General features: G+C 46.4%; 1 protein-coding gene across 1 annotated transcript; it reads left to right on the top strand.

Annotated features, from left to right (window-relative positions):
• Positions 1 to 2,297: 2,297 nt before the first annotated feature.
• Positions 2,298 to 18,702, top strand: LOC149365022 (uncharacterized). Its single transcript, XM_089570233.1, has 8 exons — positions 2,298 to 2,426; positions 2,460 to 2,555; positions 5,532 to 5,630; positions 7,229 to 7,387; positions 13,715 to 13,839; positions 14,988 to 15,126; positions 17,662 to 17,797; positions 18,580 to 18,702. Exons 1-8 carry the CDS (start codon positions 2,298 to 2,300, stop codon positions 18,672 to 18,674), a joined length of 978 nt encoding a protein of 325 aa, XP_089426359.1. The 3' UTR covers positions 18,675 to 18,702.
• Positions 18,703 to 19,709: the final 1,007 nt, after the last annotated feature.

The following is a 19,709-nucleotide window of genomic DNA, read 5'->3' on the forward strand; positions in this document are numbered from 1 at the left end:
TTACGCCTATCATTTTCCTTTCCGTAGGTCGCTGCGTTGTCCTCAATTTAAGTTGAACTCTTTTCGCTAGCCTGCATGTTTCTGCGTCATTGGTGAGAAACAGTTCTTATGCGCTTTTCTCTTGAGGGTGCTGATAAACTGGCACTCATGATCTGAGAGTATCTCGTTCTAATTCTTCTACCTATTTTACTCCCGTGGTCTGGATCTGCGCTCACTACCTGCCCTAAGCAGACATATTCCCTTACCACTACCAACGCCTTGCTGCATATCGCAAACTGCCGATCCCTTCCGAAACTGTTGAACATTGTTTTAGTTCTGCATAATAATTTTTAGACTCTTCGTTCTGCTTGGCTTTTTTTTAAAGAAGTAACTGAAGATAACACCAGTGCTTGTGACACCCTTCCTAAATTTCCCATAAGGAAGGGTGTCAGGCAGGGAGACACGTTCTCGCCAATGCTATTCACCCTCTGTTTGCCGGTGGTACTCAGAAACCTGCGCTGGGAACAGTTGGGGATAAGAATTATGGAGGACACCTTATTAGTCTGTGATTCACTGGTGACACGTACCGCCTTGCCAGGTCACTTGGGGGAGAATTGCAATGCATGATCAATGACTTGGACAGGCGAGAGTTTTGGAGTCTCCCAAACATGGAGTTTGATGCTTTAGAGTTTCATTTCGAGTTTAGAGTTTCATTTAAGGTTTATAGATTCAAGTCCTGGGTTTCATAAACTTGATTTTTTCGAATTTTCATACTTTGAGTTCCGAAGTTCTTCCTGCTAAGTTTGGAGAAGTGTGCATTGGCATTTTGTTCAAGATTTCCTAACAGCAGAGATTTGCTGTTTGGCAACTTCAGAGTAAGCTAGAATTTAATTCCGTGACTAACTAAAGCAAACACACAGACACTCACTCATTTGCAAGCTCGGTTGGCGAAACCATGCAATTTAATTGCTGGATCTTCGGGCCAGGCAGCTATTTCGGGCAACCCGAGTCCACGACACGTGCGAGAAGTTGATTCCTTGCTTGCACTTCAACGGGGACAGGTTTTTAAGGATTACCCCATATGCGTTTTGAGGATTACCCCTTAAAGACTTGTTCCTGTAGTTCCTGAGGAGTCTATCTCGTCTGTTGCAGTAATATGTGTTTTGAGCTCGGCTTTTTTTTTATTATTGGTCTGACCACTTCCCGTAACATGCGTATGCAGGGGTGGATAAGCTCACTTCCTTGGTGAAGTCTGGCGAGTGAGGTCCCCGATGAAGGTTAGGCCCGGTGTGGAACAACTTTTAATGGCATCACTTAATAAAAAGGTAAAATCACTTGCCAGCTATGTAATGCAAATTTGGTAAAACCATGCGTTGCGCAGCGGCTCGGTCTATCCTCATGAACAATGCGAGTACGTGAGAAACGAAAACGCTGAGGTACTGCGAAGACTGCATAAGGCACAAAACGCAGACAGAAAATAAAAACAGAAAAAGCAAACCATGGGACAAATATAGCCCGCTGATCCCTGGAAAGGCTGTTTGCTGACTCCTTAATCCTCTTGCTATCCTTGCGTCCTCAGCCTGTCTTCCCTTCTCTACTTCCTCTAATCCTTTCCCTTCCCATCGTTCGATCGGCACCACTCTCGCCATACACTCACTGAGTTCGAAGTGTCCGCTGCTGCAAAGGCCGCTCTCCGCTTCGCAGCTGAAGTCTGTATAAACTGAAGCATTGTTAGAACAGAAGTGTCTGCATACGCGTCAGCCAGACGATCCCTACCGAAGCTTCTGACAAAACTTAATGTCGTGAGTATTCGCCGGGAGGCGGTGCCCTGCTGCAGCTCTCTTCTGGTGTTCTTTCGGGTGCTCCCGCAGAAACATCGCGAACCCATCTTCGAGCAAGCTGAAGATAACAAAAGTGCTTGCAACGAGACCTGCGATCTCTCTTTACAGAAAGAGGATTCGGATCGAAGCCTACACAGGACACGTTGCAAAGCTGTTGTCTGCACCAACGTCAGTCCCTGCCGTCTTCAACTAAATTCTGCACAAGTGTTTTTCGGGGAATGCCACTTGCAAAAGCTGCTCACGTGTCTGCACATTATGGCCCGCCATTCCACGTGAAGCCGGCATCCGCACGGGCTTTGATTTCGGACTAACGGCGTGTACTGTTCTATCGCAGCCCGAAGGACCTATACTGCGCTCGCTTCGTCATTTTTCTCCCCAGCAAAACTTTCCGGCAAGGAAACGGGCTCGTCGCGAGGCCCGAGCGCACCCGCGATGTCGTCGGACAAGGAGAAAGGGTCGAAGTCCGGGAATGCGCCCATGAGTGTCTCGCAGCTGGACAAAGAGCTCCAGGCCACGTACGAGTCCTGCGTTGCGGACGGCCTGACGGAAGCCGAGATTCGGCACGCGGCACGGGTTTTCCTCAACTGCAGCCCTAGGAGGCGCGCTGCTGCCCCGCCACATCGCAGGCTGGTGAAGAAGGCGATCGCCTGCACTGCCCTGGTGGTCTTCCTCCTGCTCGCGAAGGAGTCCATCGAGTGGAGGCTGTGCATGTACGGCAGGCTGGCTCTGATCGCAGTGAGTGCGCTCCCTTGCGCGACAGAGGCGTACCAGACTAGAAAATGCCGCGAGAGGCAGTGCTTTCAAAGAATTTATTTTTTTTTCTTACGGGGAAAAAAAATAACTGGTTATGAGGAAATGAAAGGCGGTGTAATTGTGTCATTCCCAGTGGACGCCCGTGAGGGAAAGGATCAAGGAGGGTTTGGGTTATGGTTTGGTTTATGGGGGTTTAGCGTCCCAAAGCGACTCAGAGTATGAGGGACGCCGTAGTGAAGGGCTCTGGAAATATCAACCACCGTGCACGTTCTTTAACGTGCACTGACATCGCGCAGTACACGGACCTCTAAAATTATAAGGAATATTTGGAAAGAGGCGCCGTAGTGAGGGGTTCCAGGTTGATTTCGACCGTTTGCGGCTCTTTAACATGCGCTGACATTGCAGAGCACATGGCCGTCATTTGCATTTCGCCTCCAACGAAGCGCGGTCGCCGCGGCCGGGATTTCGCTGAAGTCTACCTATTCACATGACCTAAATAACACCGCGAGAGTGTAAATTATTTGTTCAGACTTTAATTAAAATGGTTGACGAATACTTCTGCCACAAACTTGGTAAACAGGATGCCATATATGTACAGTGTGCTGCCAAGTTATGAAGAAACAGGGTACGTCTATTGCTGTCGCCATTTTTTTAAACCTATCTCGACGCTCTCATGGCGGAATATCTCTGTTGCTTGCACACATGCTCATGCTTATTCTAATCACTCATTAACACAAAGCATTCCAGAATCCTGCGTGGGAGCCATCGAAAAATAGTTTCAGTATGAACAACCCCCATTATTTGAAAATTATTTAGTAGCTAGTGCGGAATAGGCTCTGCTTAGTGGCCATAATTCACCTTCAAAAGTGCAGTGCCATTTCATGAGAGTGCCAAAGAAACAAGTGAATGGTTCTGTTTTGAGGACGCAGTTTATAACGACCCGGTCCTTTCTCAAGGGCAGTTCAGTGGACACTGATGCCAGAGACGAAATGTATGGACGATGACGTTAACTCAGTAATTCATCAGGGCCTTCGCATGCACTCATTTGCCTGTCAACCTCGGCTAGAGTCACTAATTTATCCAGTTACTCTAACCTCGGCCTGTGAACGCCATCTTTAAGACAGCGGAGCCATTTTCTGTCCATCGTCTTTTTGAAGCTCTCGTCTCTCTTTTTCAAGCAATACAGAGTGCCAGTTTAAGGTGTGAAATTCGAGCTTTAAAGCCGTCGTGCAGAAAAATAAATCAGCTCTCAGGCGACCCTAAATATGGGTTTGGTTTATTGGGGTTTAACGTCCCAAAGCAACTTAGGCTATGAGGGACGCCGTAGTGAAGGGCTCCGGAAATTTCGACCGCCTGGGGTTCTTTAACGTGCACTGACATCGCACAGCACACGGACCTCTAGAATTTCGCCTCCATCGAAATTCGGCCGCCGCGGCCGGGATCGAACCCGTGTCTTTCGGGTCAGCAGACGAGCGCCGTAAACACTGAGCCACTGCGGCGGGGCCCCTAAATATTGAATATCAGCCGAGAGTTGAGTAGCCTACACAGTATTTCTTTAAAACCAGTTTATGAACGCAGTTTTTTCACATATTGGAAGATTTCACTATAGCAATCAATATATCCGCAGATCTTCCCTCAGCAGGCTTACATTTTCTTGCTATTAATTTTTTTGCTGTCGTCAAAAGCTTTCCCCATTGTTTTTTTTTTTTTTGTAAGCCTTAGCTGCTCGATTCAAGTGATGGAAACACTCTAAAATAAATATTTTGCTACATATCGGAAGAATGGACTATTAGCTTTAATATTTCAATAACAATACCTTACAATATTTCAATACTCGAAACTTTTATCTAAGAACGCTGGCCATGTTCAATGGCGTATCGAACCGGCTGTTTGTTGGCCAGAGCCCATACTCCTGTCGCCAGTTACTGCGCCCTTACGAAGGCATATCTCTGCTGGTTTCGCCCTTCGTTAGATGACGCAGTGTTTCCGCGTGGAATGGAGAAATTTGTTTTAATAAATTACTCCTTCCTTCCCTTCTTTCTTCTCTTCCGTTCCTTCCACATCCCTCTTTTCCTTCGTTCGCTGTTTCCTTTCTCCCTCCTCCTAAAAAGGAGACACGGCAGAGAAACCATAGCCTGCATAAAACGAGGGTACGTTCAAAGCAATGCCTTTCTCGTAGCGAGCTGCTACGCAGCATGTTGATGGCGGCCATATGCGAGCCCCTATCTCGGTCAGCACAGAAGCGCCGGCGCGGACACGCACTGTTTGCAGAAAGCATTGCAGGCCGCTGAGCCTGGCGGTCGGCTTATGGGCTTGCGCGTGGGCTGTCATTCCGCGTACACGTGTGCGACGGCCCGTGAGCAGAAAGAACAACAAAGACCTCCGGTCGACCGGCTTCGAAAGACAGTGTTCGTCTCAACAGCCTTCGGGCACGAGGGCGGGTTGTCTCGTTGTTTATTTTCGATTCCGAGACCCATGCTCGCGTCTTTTGTTGATTACACTGTGTCAACGTTCATTGAGAGCAGGGATTAATTAAATGATGCCTGTCATTAAAAAGCAGAGATTTAGACAGGGAAAGCAAAGCTTATAGGTGCAAGAAATGAAAATAGATATTGCCGTAGAAACAAATTTTGCTACTAGATTTCACACTTTTGCCTGGTTTTTTAAGGAAGCCAATCTGTTGAAGGTAAAAATGAAAAAACTTCAAAACTTGGCGTTGTTAAAAATGATAGGGAAACGACACACGCGCACTGCGGTGCCAGTAGCGTCCTCGCGGCCTGCTAAAGAACTTGATTGAGCCTAGTCTTAGTTTATAAAATCACTCGATGAAACAGCATATCAAAAAGACAAAAAACAAACAGAAAAAGACAAAAGAGGATGTCGGTAAAAAAGAAATTGCAAAGAAGGCAAACACGGGATGCTCTTCCAGCCGCTTCTTTTCGTCACGTGTTCTTGCAGCTGCTGCCTTACTGGGACTGGACGCCGTACCACTACGCGTCCTGCTTGATCTCCAATCCGTTGTACAAAGCCAGGACGGTCACCGCTGCAGACTGCCAGGTCGGTTGAATTCTTTACGACAGTGCTCAGCAGCGCGCCTTTTCTTCATCGCGTTATAGGCACCCACTGTACCGCACACACAAACAGTGTCAGGACTGGCCGCTTTAACCACCCTCACAGCCATGTACAGTACTCGCCTCACCTGGGTCTCACAGTGGTATTATGGGGGTCATTCGCTTCTGTACGCGTAAAAGCTAAATGTGCGGTTCGCTGCAGTGGAATGCGTGATTTTACATGCATTAAATCCGCTCGTGACTCTTTTGTATACTTCCCCCTGTCTCCTGTCTCCGCATGCGCAACCTATTCCAAAACGTCATTCCGGATAGGGTAAAATTTGACACGGACACAGGTGGACGCAGATGGACGAGCACTTCTGAAACGACGTTTAAGCACCAACTATCTCGATCCACCACCCTTGTGGCCTATTCACACTGGGTTGCCCAATTGACTTAAGTTGGCTTCACTGCAAAAAGAGTTACTCTGTGGGGAAGAGAGCACTTCAAAAGGCAACCACACAAGGAAGCTAAAGGGAAGATGGGATCAGGGCTCCCTTTCTACCTGCAGGATTTGTGACCAGGAAATGCCCGTTAAAAAAGCGAGAGGACGTTGTTTACCAATAGTTTTAACATAGGGGCCTCGAATAGACGCAAGGGTATAGATCAAGGATATGCTTACGTGGAAGCATTGAGTTGCACAAAGATTGCTTCATTTCGTTTTCACTGGGCTGAAGTCCTGAGAATGCGCATGCACATGAGTCGGGGGGAAACGGGAGAGGGTTAAGAACACCTCTCTTTTCGTACGTGCGCCATTTATCAGAGTACAAGTATGCGCTTTTCAATTAGCGACGGTTAGTTTTTCGGAACCCCAAATGCTTGAAATGTAAGTATAGAGAACCACGCTTATTACAAGCAAAGTTCCAGGTAGTAGTCTTTGCAACCTACAAGCGACGCGCCAGGGCCCTCTAGGACTGCACCGTAGTGTTGATATTTTGGGACACAGTATACGGCACTGCGCTCTGGACGGGCTCGTTCTTTCTAAGTTTTATCTTCTGTGCAGACGAAGTATGATAAGAGGCAATGTTATGTGAATGAACAAGCGAGAAGAAAAATGCTAGAGAGTTGAGTTTTATCACAGGGTACATCGTCGACCGCCACCGCTACCGTGAGCCTCCAAACCATTTGCGCAGATGGCTCCGATGGTCCAGGTGCAGGAATCTGGCGCCATCTGCGCATGCGCGCTTGCGGAGCAGTAAGCAGTGACCATGCGGTGTACTAAAGCTCTCTAGTTTCTCCCAGGAAGCTCATGTCGAGGTGGCAAAAATGGTGCAAACTTTTTTCACGTGGCCAGTTAACCCAAAAGGGAGAATGCGGGACTTTCGGAGCCACTCTTTTCTCGTCAGAAATGAAATTATTTTGGCTTTGTATAGTTCATCTATATCATGCACAGAAATCTCAATAAATGAACACTTCGAAGCTTTTATGCGGCTGTAGCGGCCGTGCATCCATAAAGCTACTAATTGGAGCCTGGTAGCAGAAAGCCTTGGCCCTGGGCCACCGCGGCGAGCTTTTCCTGCGTAGAACTGCAACAACACGTTGCAGGTGTGCGAGGACCTTCGTGGCGCGGCGCGGGCGGATGGCGTCGACCCCCTGGTCCTGCTTGAAGGTTACGTAGAGAACCTGGTTCCTGTCGTGGTCCGGGAGAACATGGGCGACTGGGTCGCCCTGCAGCCCTCCTTCGCCCTTACCAACGTCACCCAGGTATACATATATAGACTCCTTAACTGCTTAGCGCAAAACAATGCTGCATTGAAAGCCGGTGTGCAACACGTCTGACGAAGTGAATCTGAGAAGTATTTGGTTGATTTATGGTTTATGATGTATAACAGCGACTCAGGCTACGAGGGACGCCGTAGTGAAGGGCTCCGGAAATTTCAATAATCTCAGACTCTTTAACGTGCACTGGCATCGCACAGCACACGGGCCCTTAGAATTTCACCTCAATCGAAATTTGACCGCCGCAGCCGGGATCGAACATGCGTCTTTCGGGTCAGCAGCCCAGCGTCATAACCACGGAACCACCACGGCGGCTTGAGGACGATTTGATTTTCCACTGTACTATAGTTGTTGAGTGCTTCAACATTTCATGGCCGTCTCAATGACACAGAGTTTCGCACCAACATATACGTCATGCGTCAGTTATTGTTGGTACATGTTGTACTAAATATCAAGCGCGAACTGACGAGCACAAAGAGGAGGCAAACTATTGACTTAAAAAAAAAAAAGAAATAATACAGCAAATGCCCGATACACGCAAATTCTGGGCAAGTGCATCTCGTGAAAAACAGTTTTTGGCTGGACAAATACTCGAAACGTTCTTTTCTCCGAACGAAAAGTGAACGAGTGTGTTGGCGATACTACAGTCGCTACTTGCATGTGCCTGTTACCTGCAGTATCTCAGGCACGTTAGCCATATACAGGGCGTTCTACCTAAGACTGTTAGTAATTTAAAAAATAGCTTCTCTTTTTTTAAGTTAAAAGAGCGTTTTCTTCGCTACAATGTTGTCACTGGTGGTGACAATATTCCCTTGCGATTATATTCTAATCTTATTATTTTCGATTTTGTTCATTTCCAATTAGTGTATACTGTTAATTGCCTGCTAATAATTCTTTTAACTCTACACTAACTACTGCTGTTAACTAGTGTACTTCCTAGCTATCTTAATGTTGGTCAAGGTTGTCCTCAGTGACCTTGGTAATTTTATGGCGCCGGTTTTTCGGCGACACCGTTTTCTTTCAAATGTGTCCGAAAGGCTCCCAATTATGCCTTTCTGGACCAGCTGCGAGCAGTTATTCCAACAAGTTTCTCATGATTGTCACTCCAGCCGACTCTCGGCTGTATCCGGTCATGTTTTTTCTTTCCTTCCTCCTGACAGAAAACCACTTGACAGGAAACATAAGACGAGAGATAATTTGCCGCACACGCAGCAGCAGCCATAGAAAAACATCCCGTCGAAATGCTACAGCTGCCACAGATGACACAAGCAAACGCCTGCGTGAACCTCCTGCATTGTTAGCGCCTTCATCAGCTTTGAGAGGAAGACGCGGGTTAAGTCATGCAACATCTGAAGCAGAGCTGTTTACAAAAACTATAAATTCTGCGTCGGCACCGTTTTCCGTCGACACAGTGAAAGCGACGATAACACGAACAAAGGTTTCTATATATATATATATATATATATATATATATATATATATATATATATATATATATATATATATATATATACCTCACAATATTTTTTTCAGCGAGGTGCGTGTTTCCGCCTTATTTTTCTGGCACGCGAATGTATTCCGAAGCGGCTGCAGGTGGCCTGCTAAAGCTGACTGTTTCAAAAGCATATTTTGCGCAGCTTTCGTATACCTGAGCAGCTTCGTATACCTGAGAACAAAAAAGCAAGGAAAAGCACGCAACGGGGACACGTGTAAGAACGTATATGTCCCAGCATTTTTTACGATCTTAAATGTGCAAAAACCACGGCGAAACGATCGAGACTTCTATTTCAGTAGGCCTGTATATATATGCTGTGCATCTGCTGACTTACTCGCAGAAAAAAATTGTTTATCCTTCTCAGCATTGACTTCTTAAGAACTGGGAACAGATCATCAGACCGGGGTCATTTTCAAAAGCGCCCAGAAATTTTCCTTTTTCAGGCCCTTTTTCGGTAAAGAAACTTAAAAACTACGTCAATTTAGAACAGTTAGACGACTTCAGTCCTTAAAATTTGCTGCAAATCCTGGAAAATTTTCTTTATGCAGATTGTACCCCTCCAATTCCCGACAAGCGAAAAATTCTCCGAACGTAACAATAATGTCTGTTGCCGGTCATTTAACTGGCTAGCATGTTAATGCGGGAGTTTACCGCTACGACTTACTGTGAGTTGGGCGTCACTTCCTTACACAAAAAGTTTTGGACAGTCTATAGAGTGTCTATAGACTTCTCTCTATAAAGTCTAGAGACTGTCTACAGACAAATCCTAGAGAACAGTCTATAGGCAATTACAAATGCAATAGAAAGTCTATAGACAATCCATAGATTTATGACCATACACTTTTAGTATACTTTTGTCTATAAACAGTCTATAGAATATGAATAGACGAAAAGCAATATCTATAGGAAGTCAGTAGAGTCAATACTGAGAGTTGACTGCCTATGCAACTCTCGCTGTAATAGCCGCACTCTGTAAATGCTTCCCAAAACTCGTTTTTTTTTTTTCAGTGAGCAACTAAACAACCAAGAAAGTACCCCCCGGCCTTGTTAATATTGTGACCTAAATACTGTGACTGGGTGTCCGAACTGCGCCCTAATTGACCTCCCTCGCGTGAGTTCTGCACATGTCCAGATGGCCGAGTCTGTTCTGCTTTGTTGGTCTGATTTGGTTCTGGTTAAGCGCCACAGTCTGCTCATCTAGCGCCACAAGGCCAGATGAAATCGATCGGAAGGAGCGCGCCACGAGCTGAATGAAAACGACCCGGTAATGAGATAAAGAAAAAATCAGGTAAAAAATCTGGGCGAATGTCCGCGCTCAGAAGCAGTCTGCCGAAGCTAATTAGACATGTGCGCAGCAGAACGAGATTGGTTCCTCTCGGCGGAAACCTAGTCCGTTCGGAAAGTTAATAAGTACGAGAAGGATGATTAGCTGGGGCATGTTGTGAAAGCTTCGATGGCGTAGGTATCGGATGAGAAAATTAGTTCCGCGTACCCTGCAAATCATACTTCCGGCGCAGATTAGAGGCCGACAAGTATGTGCCGGATCAGCTCCACTTGGATATATATATTTTCCGGCAATTATTTTGGGAAGAGCTCCAAGTTGGCTCATGAAAGAGGTTGGATCACAAAGGTTTGTCTAGTTAGGGCATACGCCTTAGAAACAGATGCTAAAAAAACACTTAATGACCTTATTTAGGTCGTTCGCAGGCTTTCATTCTCCTGTAACGAGTAGCACTCCTTGCGTCCATATTTTGCCAATGAACTGCCGTTCTTATATAAATGAAGGGCTGCGAGAATTTATACAGGGAGTAAGACAGATGGAGACGGGACGAGAGCTGGCTACTATAGCAACTGTGAAGTTTGCTGAAATTATTTGAAAATTATTGGAGGTTAGTCTCCTGAATTTCGTTCTTATAGAGTATTATTTAACGACCTCACAAAGCGAGCCGCCAGAAAGATTTTTTCTCATAATAGAAAACTCGCAACATCTACCTTGCACCATGCAATAAAGTATAGCTATTCATGTTCGTTCCCAGAGTCGCGTCATTACCGGAAAGAAAAGTAGCTGGGGAAATAGCTGACATTGAATTGGCTTAGAAACAAGCAAAAAAAGAAAGATCACTGCGGAAACGATGAGACACGACTCATAGTTAAAGAAAACCGGCGCGGAAGGTGGCAAAAGAAAGAAATAAAAGAAGGAAACGACGCAGCGCCAGCGCTTGTCGCTTATTTTTTGTCCTGTTTTGTTTTTTTCGCGCCGTTTTTCCCGCTTTACTCATGAACCAACTGTCCCAGAAATCCTCCCCTTTGCAGTGAATGACTGACAGGTCGTTGTATACGCAACATTCACTCAAAATGTGCTAGCATTAAGTCTAAGAAATTACTGGACTGCCCCGAAAAATAGACCAAAAATTTAAAGCCAGTGTGCAATGTAAGCAACGCTGAGAACACACAGTGGCGGGCTAAACATCTCTCCTAAGAAACGACAAGGAAAAGTAGTTACAGCAGCTTATGGGCAACTGTGAACACTCTTCGCTGTTGCTACGGGGGTGTGTACAGCAACTCATGACGTGCAAATCAAGGCAGATGAAGTTTCTTTTTTCGTTTTCTTAGAGCAGAATTTCTGAGGAGCTTTTCTTTTTCTTTCGAAATCAGCCAAATCCCAAAACCAAAACTACATCAAACTATATTGCGATGGCAAGCAAATCTGAATATATCTTTTATTTGGAAAAACTGTGACAATGAATGTTACCCCGTAACGCCTATAGAAAACTTGCGCACAAATCCTATTGGAAATCAAAATGAGCCAGATCTATACGTAAAGGGCCTTCGTTGTCAGCTTGCGCCTGAAAGCTTTGGCGATTTCTAGGGTGATTTCATTTATTCCTTCTCCAGTGCTACTTTATGATTGACTATTCAAAGATTGGGGGAAGATCCGAATACAAAATACAACAATAACGAAGCGATCATTAGCCCCGCGGCCTTGAAATCATGGATGCGCCTCTGCTACATTGAAATTTATTGCGTTTAGTTGGGCTAGGTATTGGCTTCTTGAACTTACCATTACTGGCGAAATGGCAGATGCAGAAAGAGAACAGGAAGCATGGTTGTCCTGTCCTTTTGTGTCCTGTGTGCGTCTACCAATTCGCTACTAACCGTCAATGTAGAATGCTCCAGTGAATAAATTTTGTGTCCCATATATTGTAGCTAGTTTATTTTCCGCTTTACATTTACTTGCTTGTGTTGTTGAAGTACAGCAGTGCTCCTGATTGCGAACAATTATTGTTTTAAATATTTTTCTTGCTTAATCATATTTAATCATTATATTCTAGCAGAGCTTTAATTACTACTGTATAAATAAAGTGTTCGGAATAAAACTTGTTAAAATCTAGTTTCGCATCGAAAAGAGCTAAATCCATACTTTACACCCTGATATTGACCAAATTATTTGCATAATTTGTCGCTACATATATGGTGGTGTAGAGTTACTCTAACTTACAAGTAAAACACAGCTTGGTGTCATGCCCGAGCACACATTTCGCTGGCCTCCGTGGAAAGCAGCGCCGTGCGCCCGCCATTGCGCAAAGCAAGCCCGGACTCTCGGAGCGTGGTTCATCCTGGCTCGCCGGCGCATACCCTTCCCCCGCTCCACGCTAGCGTCGGCTCGAGACTCAACCGAAGCTTCGCCGGCAGCCCTTTCCAGGCTGCGAACTTTCAACGGCCGAGCTCTTGTCTATTCGTCCAATTCAAACGGTGGACAGTGGCGTGACCTGATTGGAGGGTTCAAACGGCTGGCTGCTGCAGCCGTCGCCGGAGGCTATAAAAACGGAGCCGCGCTGAGCCGGAGCAGCAGACGGGTAGCAGCCGAGACATCACGCCAGAGAGACGCTCTCCCGGGGCATCGCCCTGCTCCTTTATGCTAGCCCGTTGTGCTCTCGGCCCTTGCGCCGATTATGTAAAGCCCTTGTAGACACTGCACATAAACGTTTCGTTGACTCACCGTCGCCTCGACCGTTTCTTCGCTCAGCTCTGCGCAACAGTGGCATCAGGCTGAGATGCTCCAGTCCCAACATTGGCCAGGCTCGGAGGCCCAATCGTAGCATTGGATAGCAATTCTGTTGGTCAGGATAATAAATTTTCGCGTATTTCTGAGTTCCTCAGCAAGGCTGACATCCGAGCGAGTTGGTACTGATCCATCTTAAACCATCCAAAAGACGCGACACAGAAAAGAGAGAGAGAAAAAAAGAAGGAAACAGGACAGATGCCCAGCCCCTTTCCTGTTTTGTTCTATTTTCTGTGTCACGTCTTTTGGCTGGTTTAAGATGTCTCAGTTCCTGTTTAGGTGTATTTGGCTCATTAAAAGAAAAAAACTTCATATTTTGTGTGCACCTTATCATGTGCCAACCTCATCCCCACGTATGAACCGTTAGCTGAGCTAACCGCTGTGTCCTTCGCGGAGTAACTGTGGTGATTGAGTCGACGTGAAGCACAGTTTGCCAAACGTGGACACAGTGAATAGAAATTAAGCACGGGAGTGGTTTTGCATGATGCGAGTACAACATGAACTGGTGGGCGAGTTGGTCTGACATATCTAGTGAAGCAGCGCAACGGCACAGGGCCAAAGGGAAGAAAGGGACGAACACAGCGCTGCGTTCGTGCCTTTCTTCCCTTTGGCCCTGTGCCGTTGCGCTGCTTCGCTAGATATGATGCGAGTGTAAGTACAGCCAGAACGATATTTCGCATGCACGGAAAGCCGCGGTCGTCTTTCCTTTATTTCTTCAACGACGTTTTTCTAATGGGACGTGTTCGTTATGCAGGCGTACCTGGACGATGAGGAGCTGAAGGAGGCGGCCATATGCAACTTCCGCAGCAACCTGCACCAGCTCGGCTTCGACTCCTTCCTGCGCAGGTTCCCCACCATGACCGGCTGGTTCGCCCACTGGTGAGCACTACGCATGCGCAGAAGGGTCACAGGGCCGGACACAATGCTGCTGGGATAGTATGCTGCTTGACCACTTGCTGTTAGAAGGACCCGTGGACATAGAGAGGGCACAAACGACAGGGCACGTGCGCTACTTCCAACTTTAATGAAGACACATGAAATCAGGCCAATTTCTACAAGAGCCGAAAAATCAAGGGATAGACGTATGAAGTTATGAATAAACAAAATAAAAAAGTAAATGGGCGTGTTTGGGAAAAACTGCAACAAACAACTAGGCGGACCTGAGCAACATGTGTACAGAGGTCAAGATAAAAAGGAAAGGGTAGGGCACACGTGCCCATGAATTTCAGCGCCTGACGTAGACACGTCACGCATGTGCCACATAGATTATGAACCAACTATCCCGCGAAAAAGTATTATATAGAAAGTATATTATATAGTATTATATAGAACACACAAGAACTTATTGATAAATTGGAAAAAATTCAAAATAGGGCAGTCCGCTTTGTACTTGGAAATTATTCCAGGATACTCAGTATCTCAGAAAGCGAAAGGAATCTTCAGTGGCCAGAACTTAAAACTCGAAGAAGAAACCTGAGATTAAAAGTTTTGCATAACATTTTCTATTCCAAGACTGGTATAGACGGATCAAAATATTTGAAGACGCCTTTCTATGTCTCGAAGCGAAGGGACCACAATTTAAAGCTTTATGAATTTCCTTTTAAAGGTGACGTACTCCGTTATTCGTTTTTTCTGCGAACAGTTCGCGAATGGAATGCTTTGCCACCACATATTGTTAATGTTCTACCTAATGATGCCTTTTTTCACGCGTTAAGTGCATGATTTCTTGTTTTTTGAATGTGAAAGTGTCCCCCTGCTGTAATGCCGAAAGGCGATGCAGGTACCAAATAAACAACAAATAAACAAAGGAGGCTAAGCATGGGATGGGTGCGTGGGCCAGGTCGTATTGCCTTTTTCTACCAGTTAATAGAAACGTCTTTCAAGGAAGGAGGCGTAAGGACGGTATAGGAGTCCCTTCTGAAATCGCTATAGTCTCGACAATTTCAACGGCTTGTAATGAATCCACATTCGGAGCTTATTAAGCGTTGTGCCACTCCGCACGCGTGACTTCGTTCCGATGCTCGCAGGGAGAACTGCGACCGCTCCGGCCAGAAGCACCTCCGCCAGTTCTACCGGCGGCCCTCGTTTCTGCCGCTGGCCGTGGAGCTGACGCGTCCCAACTGGGTCGTCGCGTCCCACGGGTTCAGCGGGCGCCGCTTCAAGCAGGTGCGCCCTCATTATACTGTTCCGCCCACGGGGTCTGAGAAGAGGCTGTCTCTCGGCCGTGCAGAGAAACAGCTGCTGTTCTGCTAAGCGGACGGCGAGGCTTCTCATCACTGTCGACAGCAAAGAGGCTCGCCGGAATGAGTTCTCGCCGTAGTGCCGATGAGACCACGTTTGAAAACATTTCCTGGCATTGAAAAATCTGAATAGGTTTGAATTGGTTCAGGAAATAGGATTGTTGAACATTTGATTTGGTTCATAGGACTAACGTCCCAAAGAGACTAAGGCTATGATGGGGACCGTAGCGGAGGGCTCCGGATAATTTCGACCACCTGGGAATCTTTAATATGCACAGACGTCGCACAGTACACTGGCCTCTAGCATTTCACTGTCGCTGCCCGGATCGAATCCGCGTCTCTCGCATTTTGATGGAGGCGATATGCTAGAGGCCCGTGTACTGCGCGACGTCGGTGCACGTCAAAGAACCACAGGTTGTCGAAATTATCCACTACGGCGTCCCTCGTAGCTTGTGTCGCTTTGGCACGTTAATCCTGTATAAAACCAAACCAATTAAACGTCCCATAATCCTTTATCCCGAACCCATTCAAACCTGTACACATTTTTGTTGCTAAACGTCTCAATTTCTGCAGACGAGCGCAGACGCCGCACAGAGACGACATTCTATGCTTTCAGACATGCTCTCTCACGAAAGAAGAGTATACCTCGCTTTCTGCATGCAAACGAGCGCTCTGCGACGCGTCTGCGCTCGTCCGCAGAAAGCGAGGCATTCCCCTCTCGTGACAGAGAGCATGTCTGAAAGCATCGAATGTGTTCTCTGTACACCGTCTGATAAGTCTCTCACGACAGCGAGCATGTCTGAAAGAATCGAATGACGTCTCTGCGTGGCGTCTGCGCTCGTCTGCAGAAATTGAGACATTTAGCAATGAGTGACGCGTCACGAGGAAGTCTGCGACCGCTGCAACCGTTAAAGATGTGGGATGGCTCGTCGATGAGTTGTGCATATTGATACCATTGCCCCCCGCTTCTTACCAGTGCATGCATCTCCACGTGCATGCGTGTTTTGAATGGGAGACGAGTACTGAGAGAGATGTACACGCTCGAGAGGCTAGTTTCGCTCAAGTTTCCCCGAAATTTTTAATGGAAAATCTCGACACTGGAAACCCGAAGGAAAAACGAAATGCAGCCTCATTTATTAACTGTTATGGACGTTGCATGGCCGTCGGTGACGAACACATATAAGAAGAGCAGAAAACTGGGGTAGGCGGTGTAGATTCATATTATAGCAACGCGCAAAAATTAAGACAATAGCCAAGCCATATATATACAGCACAGACGCTGACTATCAACTGATTTTTATTCACAGAGAAGAAACTTATATTGCCGTTCGATAAAAAAAGAGAAGAAGGGCGGAGAAGGAATGATTTTGTTGTATTTTTGTTTTGTTTGACGCCTCTTTCCTTTTCTGTGAATACAAAATTAGTCGATAATCTGCGCCTGTGTTACGCCTTGGTTCTTGTCTTCTTTATTACGCGCTGCTAAAATGCGAATTTATAATTAAAATTGAGCTTTCTCTTCAGTTTGGATCATCCCCAAGGGCGAAAGCACTAAGTCGCACATAAAAATTGTGAAATGTCATGCATGCTATACAGAGCTGGCTATTCTTAACATTCTGGAACGCCGTAGAAATCAACTGTCCCGAATTTTGGAATTAGTTGGCCAGTTCGTAAACCGAAATTGCTTTCCGTCTGCTTCACGACACAATACTCTTGCATGAAAAACGTAGCCGTGATAAAAAAGACAGGTCAATCAATTCCTACAAAAAGAGGCCAGCTGTTACGCACTGCAGTATTTTCCTTTTGCCAATTATTTCTCTGCAAATTTTTTTCACACACATGTGCTGGATATTTGTGTGCAACAGCAGTGCCACCTCTCGACGCCGCAACATTTGTTAACAGCGTATGATATATGATCAGCGTAGCGTTCGTTGTCGGTTCGGGCATCATGTGCAAGCTGGTATAATGCAAGACTAATAACAGCCACGTACCCACGTATTGAGGGCATGCCTCCAGCAAGAAAATGCTAGCGCTTATCCTAATTAACTATAGTGGACACGAGTGGGCCGCTTGGTGTTGAGTGATTGTACAATCCTCATTCATACACTTCTGCATTTGATCCAGGATTGCCCGCTATTCCGGTTGACTGGACGCCGTCGCCGCACACATAGTACTTCAGTTGCGTATTCTTAATGAGCACTTCCATATCTCCAGCCACGCGCTGGCCATCCCCCCGTTTAGTCAGATGCTGCGCTGCTCACACGACGCCTCTTTCTGACACCCCTTTCTTAGACCGATTCTCGTCGGCCTCATTTGCGCACCGGCTGTGGATGGTCACACGACGTTTTCTGCCACGCAAACCGCGCCCGCTATACTCGATTTGTGCGGTGCAATAAAATAAATTGTGTCACTACATATATGATAAGGAAAAGTCCGTAACACATTCTTATTTTTTTCCGCCCAGCTCGACTTCGAAGGCGGAAGCACTCTGGTTTGGATTGCGCAAGTGAGAGGTTTCAACTACATACGCCTCCTGCCCGAAGCCGTCTGTTCAGACATATGCCAAGAACTGGAGCTTCTCCTCGAAGCGAAAGAGATACGTAAGTGTTCCTAATGACCGCCCATACTCGTTAGAGCACTTTCAACCTAACTGCCCAGTTTTGCAGTCGAGTGCGCTGACTGGTTCGTAGAATTACTAGGGCTGCAAATTGTTTGTTTCGTGTGTAATTGTTCGTTTGACTGCTCTAAAAAGGTCTCAGAGGGCAGCCGACGGCTGACCCCGAAATTTTCAATCGGCATCGCATCGCAGTTTACTCCCACCATGTTCCCTACTTGTCCCCCACCATGTTAGGTGGCCGGGAACTTAAGGGGCGCATTAAAACGGAGCGGAGCGACAACCATTGTTGCTTCCCACACGCAATCACGTGATTAGATGCCATGGTAACTGGCGCTCGCGGCCACTCACTGTTGGGCCGGAGATAAGTCGTTCCTGTTTCGTGCTACAGCGCAGAAGGCTTCCAGAACACTGTAATCGTGATTCGCCGGCCGTGGAGATCGACTACGCGTCCTGTTTTGAATTAACCGTTGCAAACGGTCAAGTCTTGGGACTATCGAACGCGTTTTCTCTCATTTAATCAAAAATGAGTTGACGGGACCGTATATAACTTCAATTCGAATCAACCGGAATATGGAATTAAGCGAGTTCGGACCAACATGACTCCTTTATGTATGCTTGACATGTGCATGAAACCTGTGCTGAAAAAAAAACGAACTTTTTTTGTTTAGCGCTCTGTGTTCTGTCCAGCGTAGCCAATCGCATATAGCTGCACAGTACATATTTCGTATGCTGTATACTTATTGAGGACCTTTGCATTTATTCCAGTGCTCGTGCATACGAAGCTGTGGAAAGTGCATTATCTTCCTGGAGAAGAATCGGAAAACATCGCATTTGCGGCTGGTGGCTTCATTTCAGATTGAAGTTTATCACACACTGCGTGCCAAGCACGATGGAGATGGCTACACAAATAAAGCATCTGTGACCCCCATTTCGCGCATACAAAAATGAACGACCCCGATTACATATTCTGACGGTATTCACTCGTCAGTGCACTTTCGTTGTGCGAATATTTAAAATTTTTGGCTTTAGTTTGCGATTAGTATTTGGATTCGATTTGATTAGCACTGCACTTTTACTATTCGAACTCTTAAATATTAAGAAATAATAGAATTTCCCGCTCATCTGAACTCACGGCCAAACTTCGCGGCGTTTCGAAACGCTGCTCGCCAGTTGCAGTATATATCCAGCTTGTCTCATCAGTGAACTTAATTGCTCTTCCTTCTTAGAATCGACAGCAGGCGGTAAGGAAAAGTATGCTACACTCTTCATAAAAATCACTGCGCTGTCGGCCACCGAGAGCCACTGCGGCACGCGCTCGCGATTCGCAAACCGACATGAAGCACAACTTGGCACTTCAGTGACGCCCTCGAGAGCTGGCTACGAACACGCCGACGAAGAACACGAACTGGTGGCCTCGCTGATACCGTTTTCGATCACCACGAAAACAGCCGCGGCGCGCACGGAAGAGCGACTTGCGGAACATAGCGGAAAGGGCGAAGCTGCGGCCCGCGTTCATTGTTTCGCGGTCACCGATTAAATCCTACTCATTCTTCGTCTATTAGAACCAATGATCTGCGAGTTTTAAGCAACAGCGGACATACGAAAAGCGAACGACGGAAACAAAAGCTTCGTTTGACTATACAACGTGCCAAAATACAAGCGCTCTGGAGAAGCTTGCAGGCAAAGCAACCTCTCCAGTGCACGTAACTCGTGGAAATAGCAAAAATTTGTTGGGCCGCAGCGCCAAAGGTAACCGCATTTTCGAAAGTCCAGAAACTGATATGGATATTACTTATAGATGGCTACACGCCTCTCAGTAATTAGAATCAGAATCAGTCTTTATTTGCTTACACATTTCATGAGTACAGCATATCATTAAGGAGCCTAACAGAATA

This window comes from Amblyomma mixtum, chromosome 2 (genome assembly GCF_055824585.1).
Source record: "Amblyomma mixtum isolate Tamu chromosome 2, ASM5582458v1, whole genome shotgun sequence".
Lineage (NCBI taxonomy): Eukaryota > Metazoa > Arthropoda > Arachnida > Ixodida > Ixodidae > Amblyomma > Amblyomma mixtum.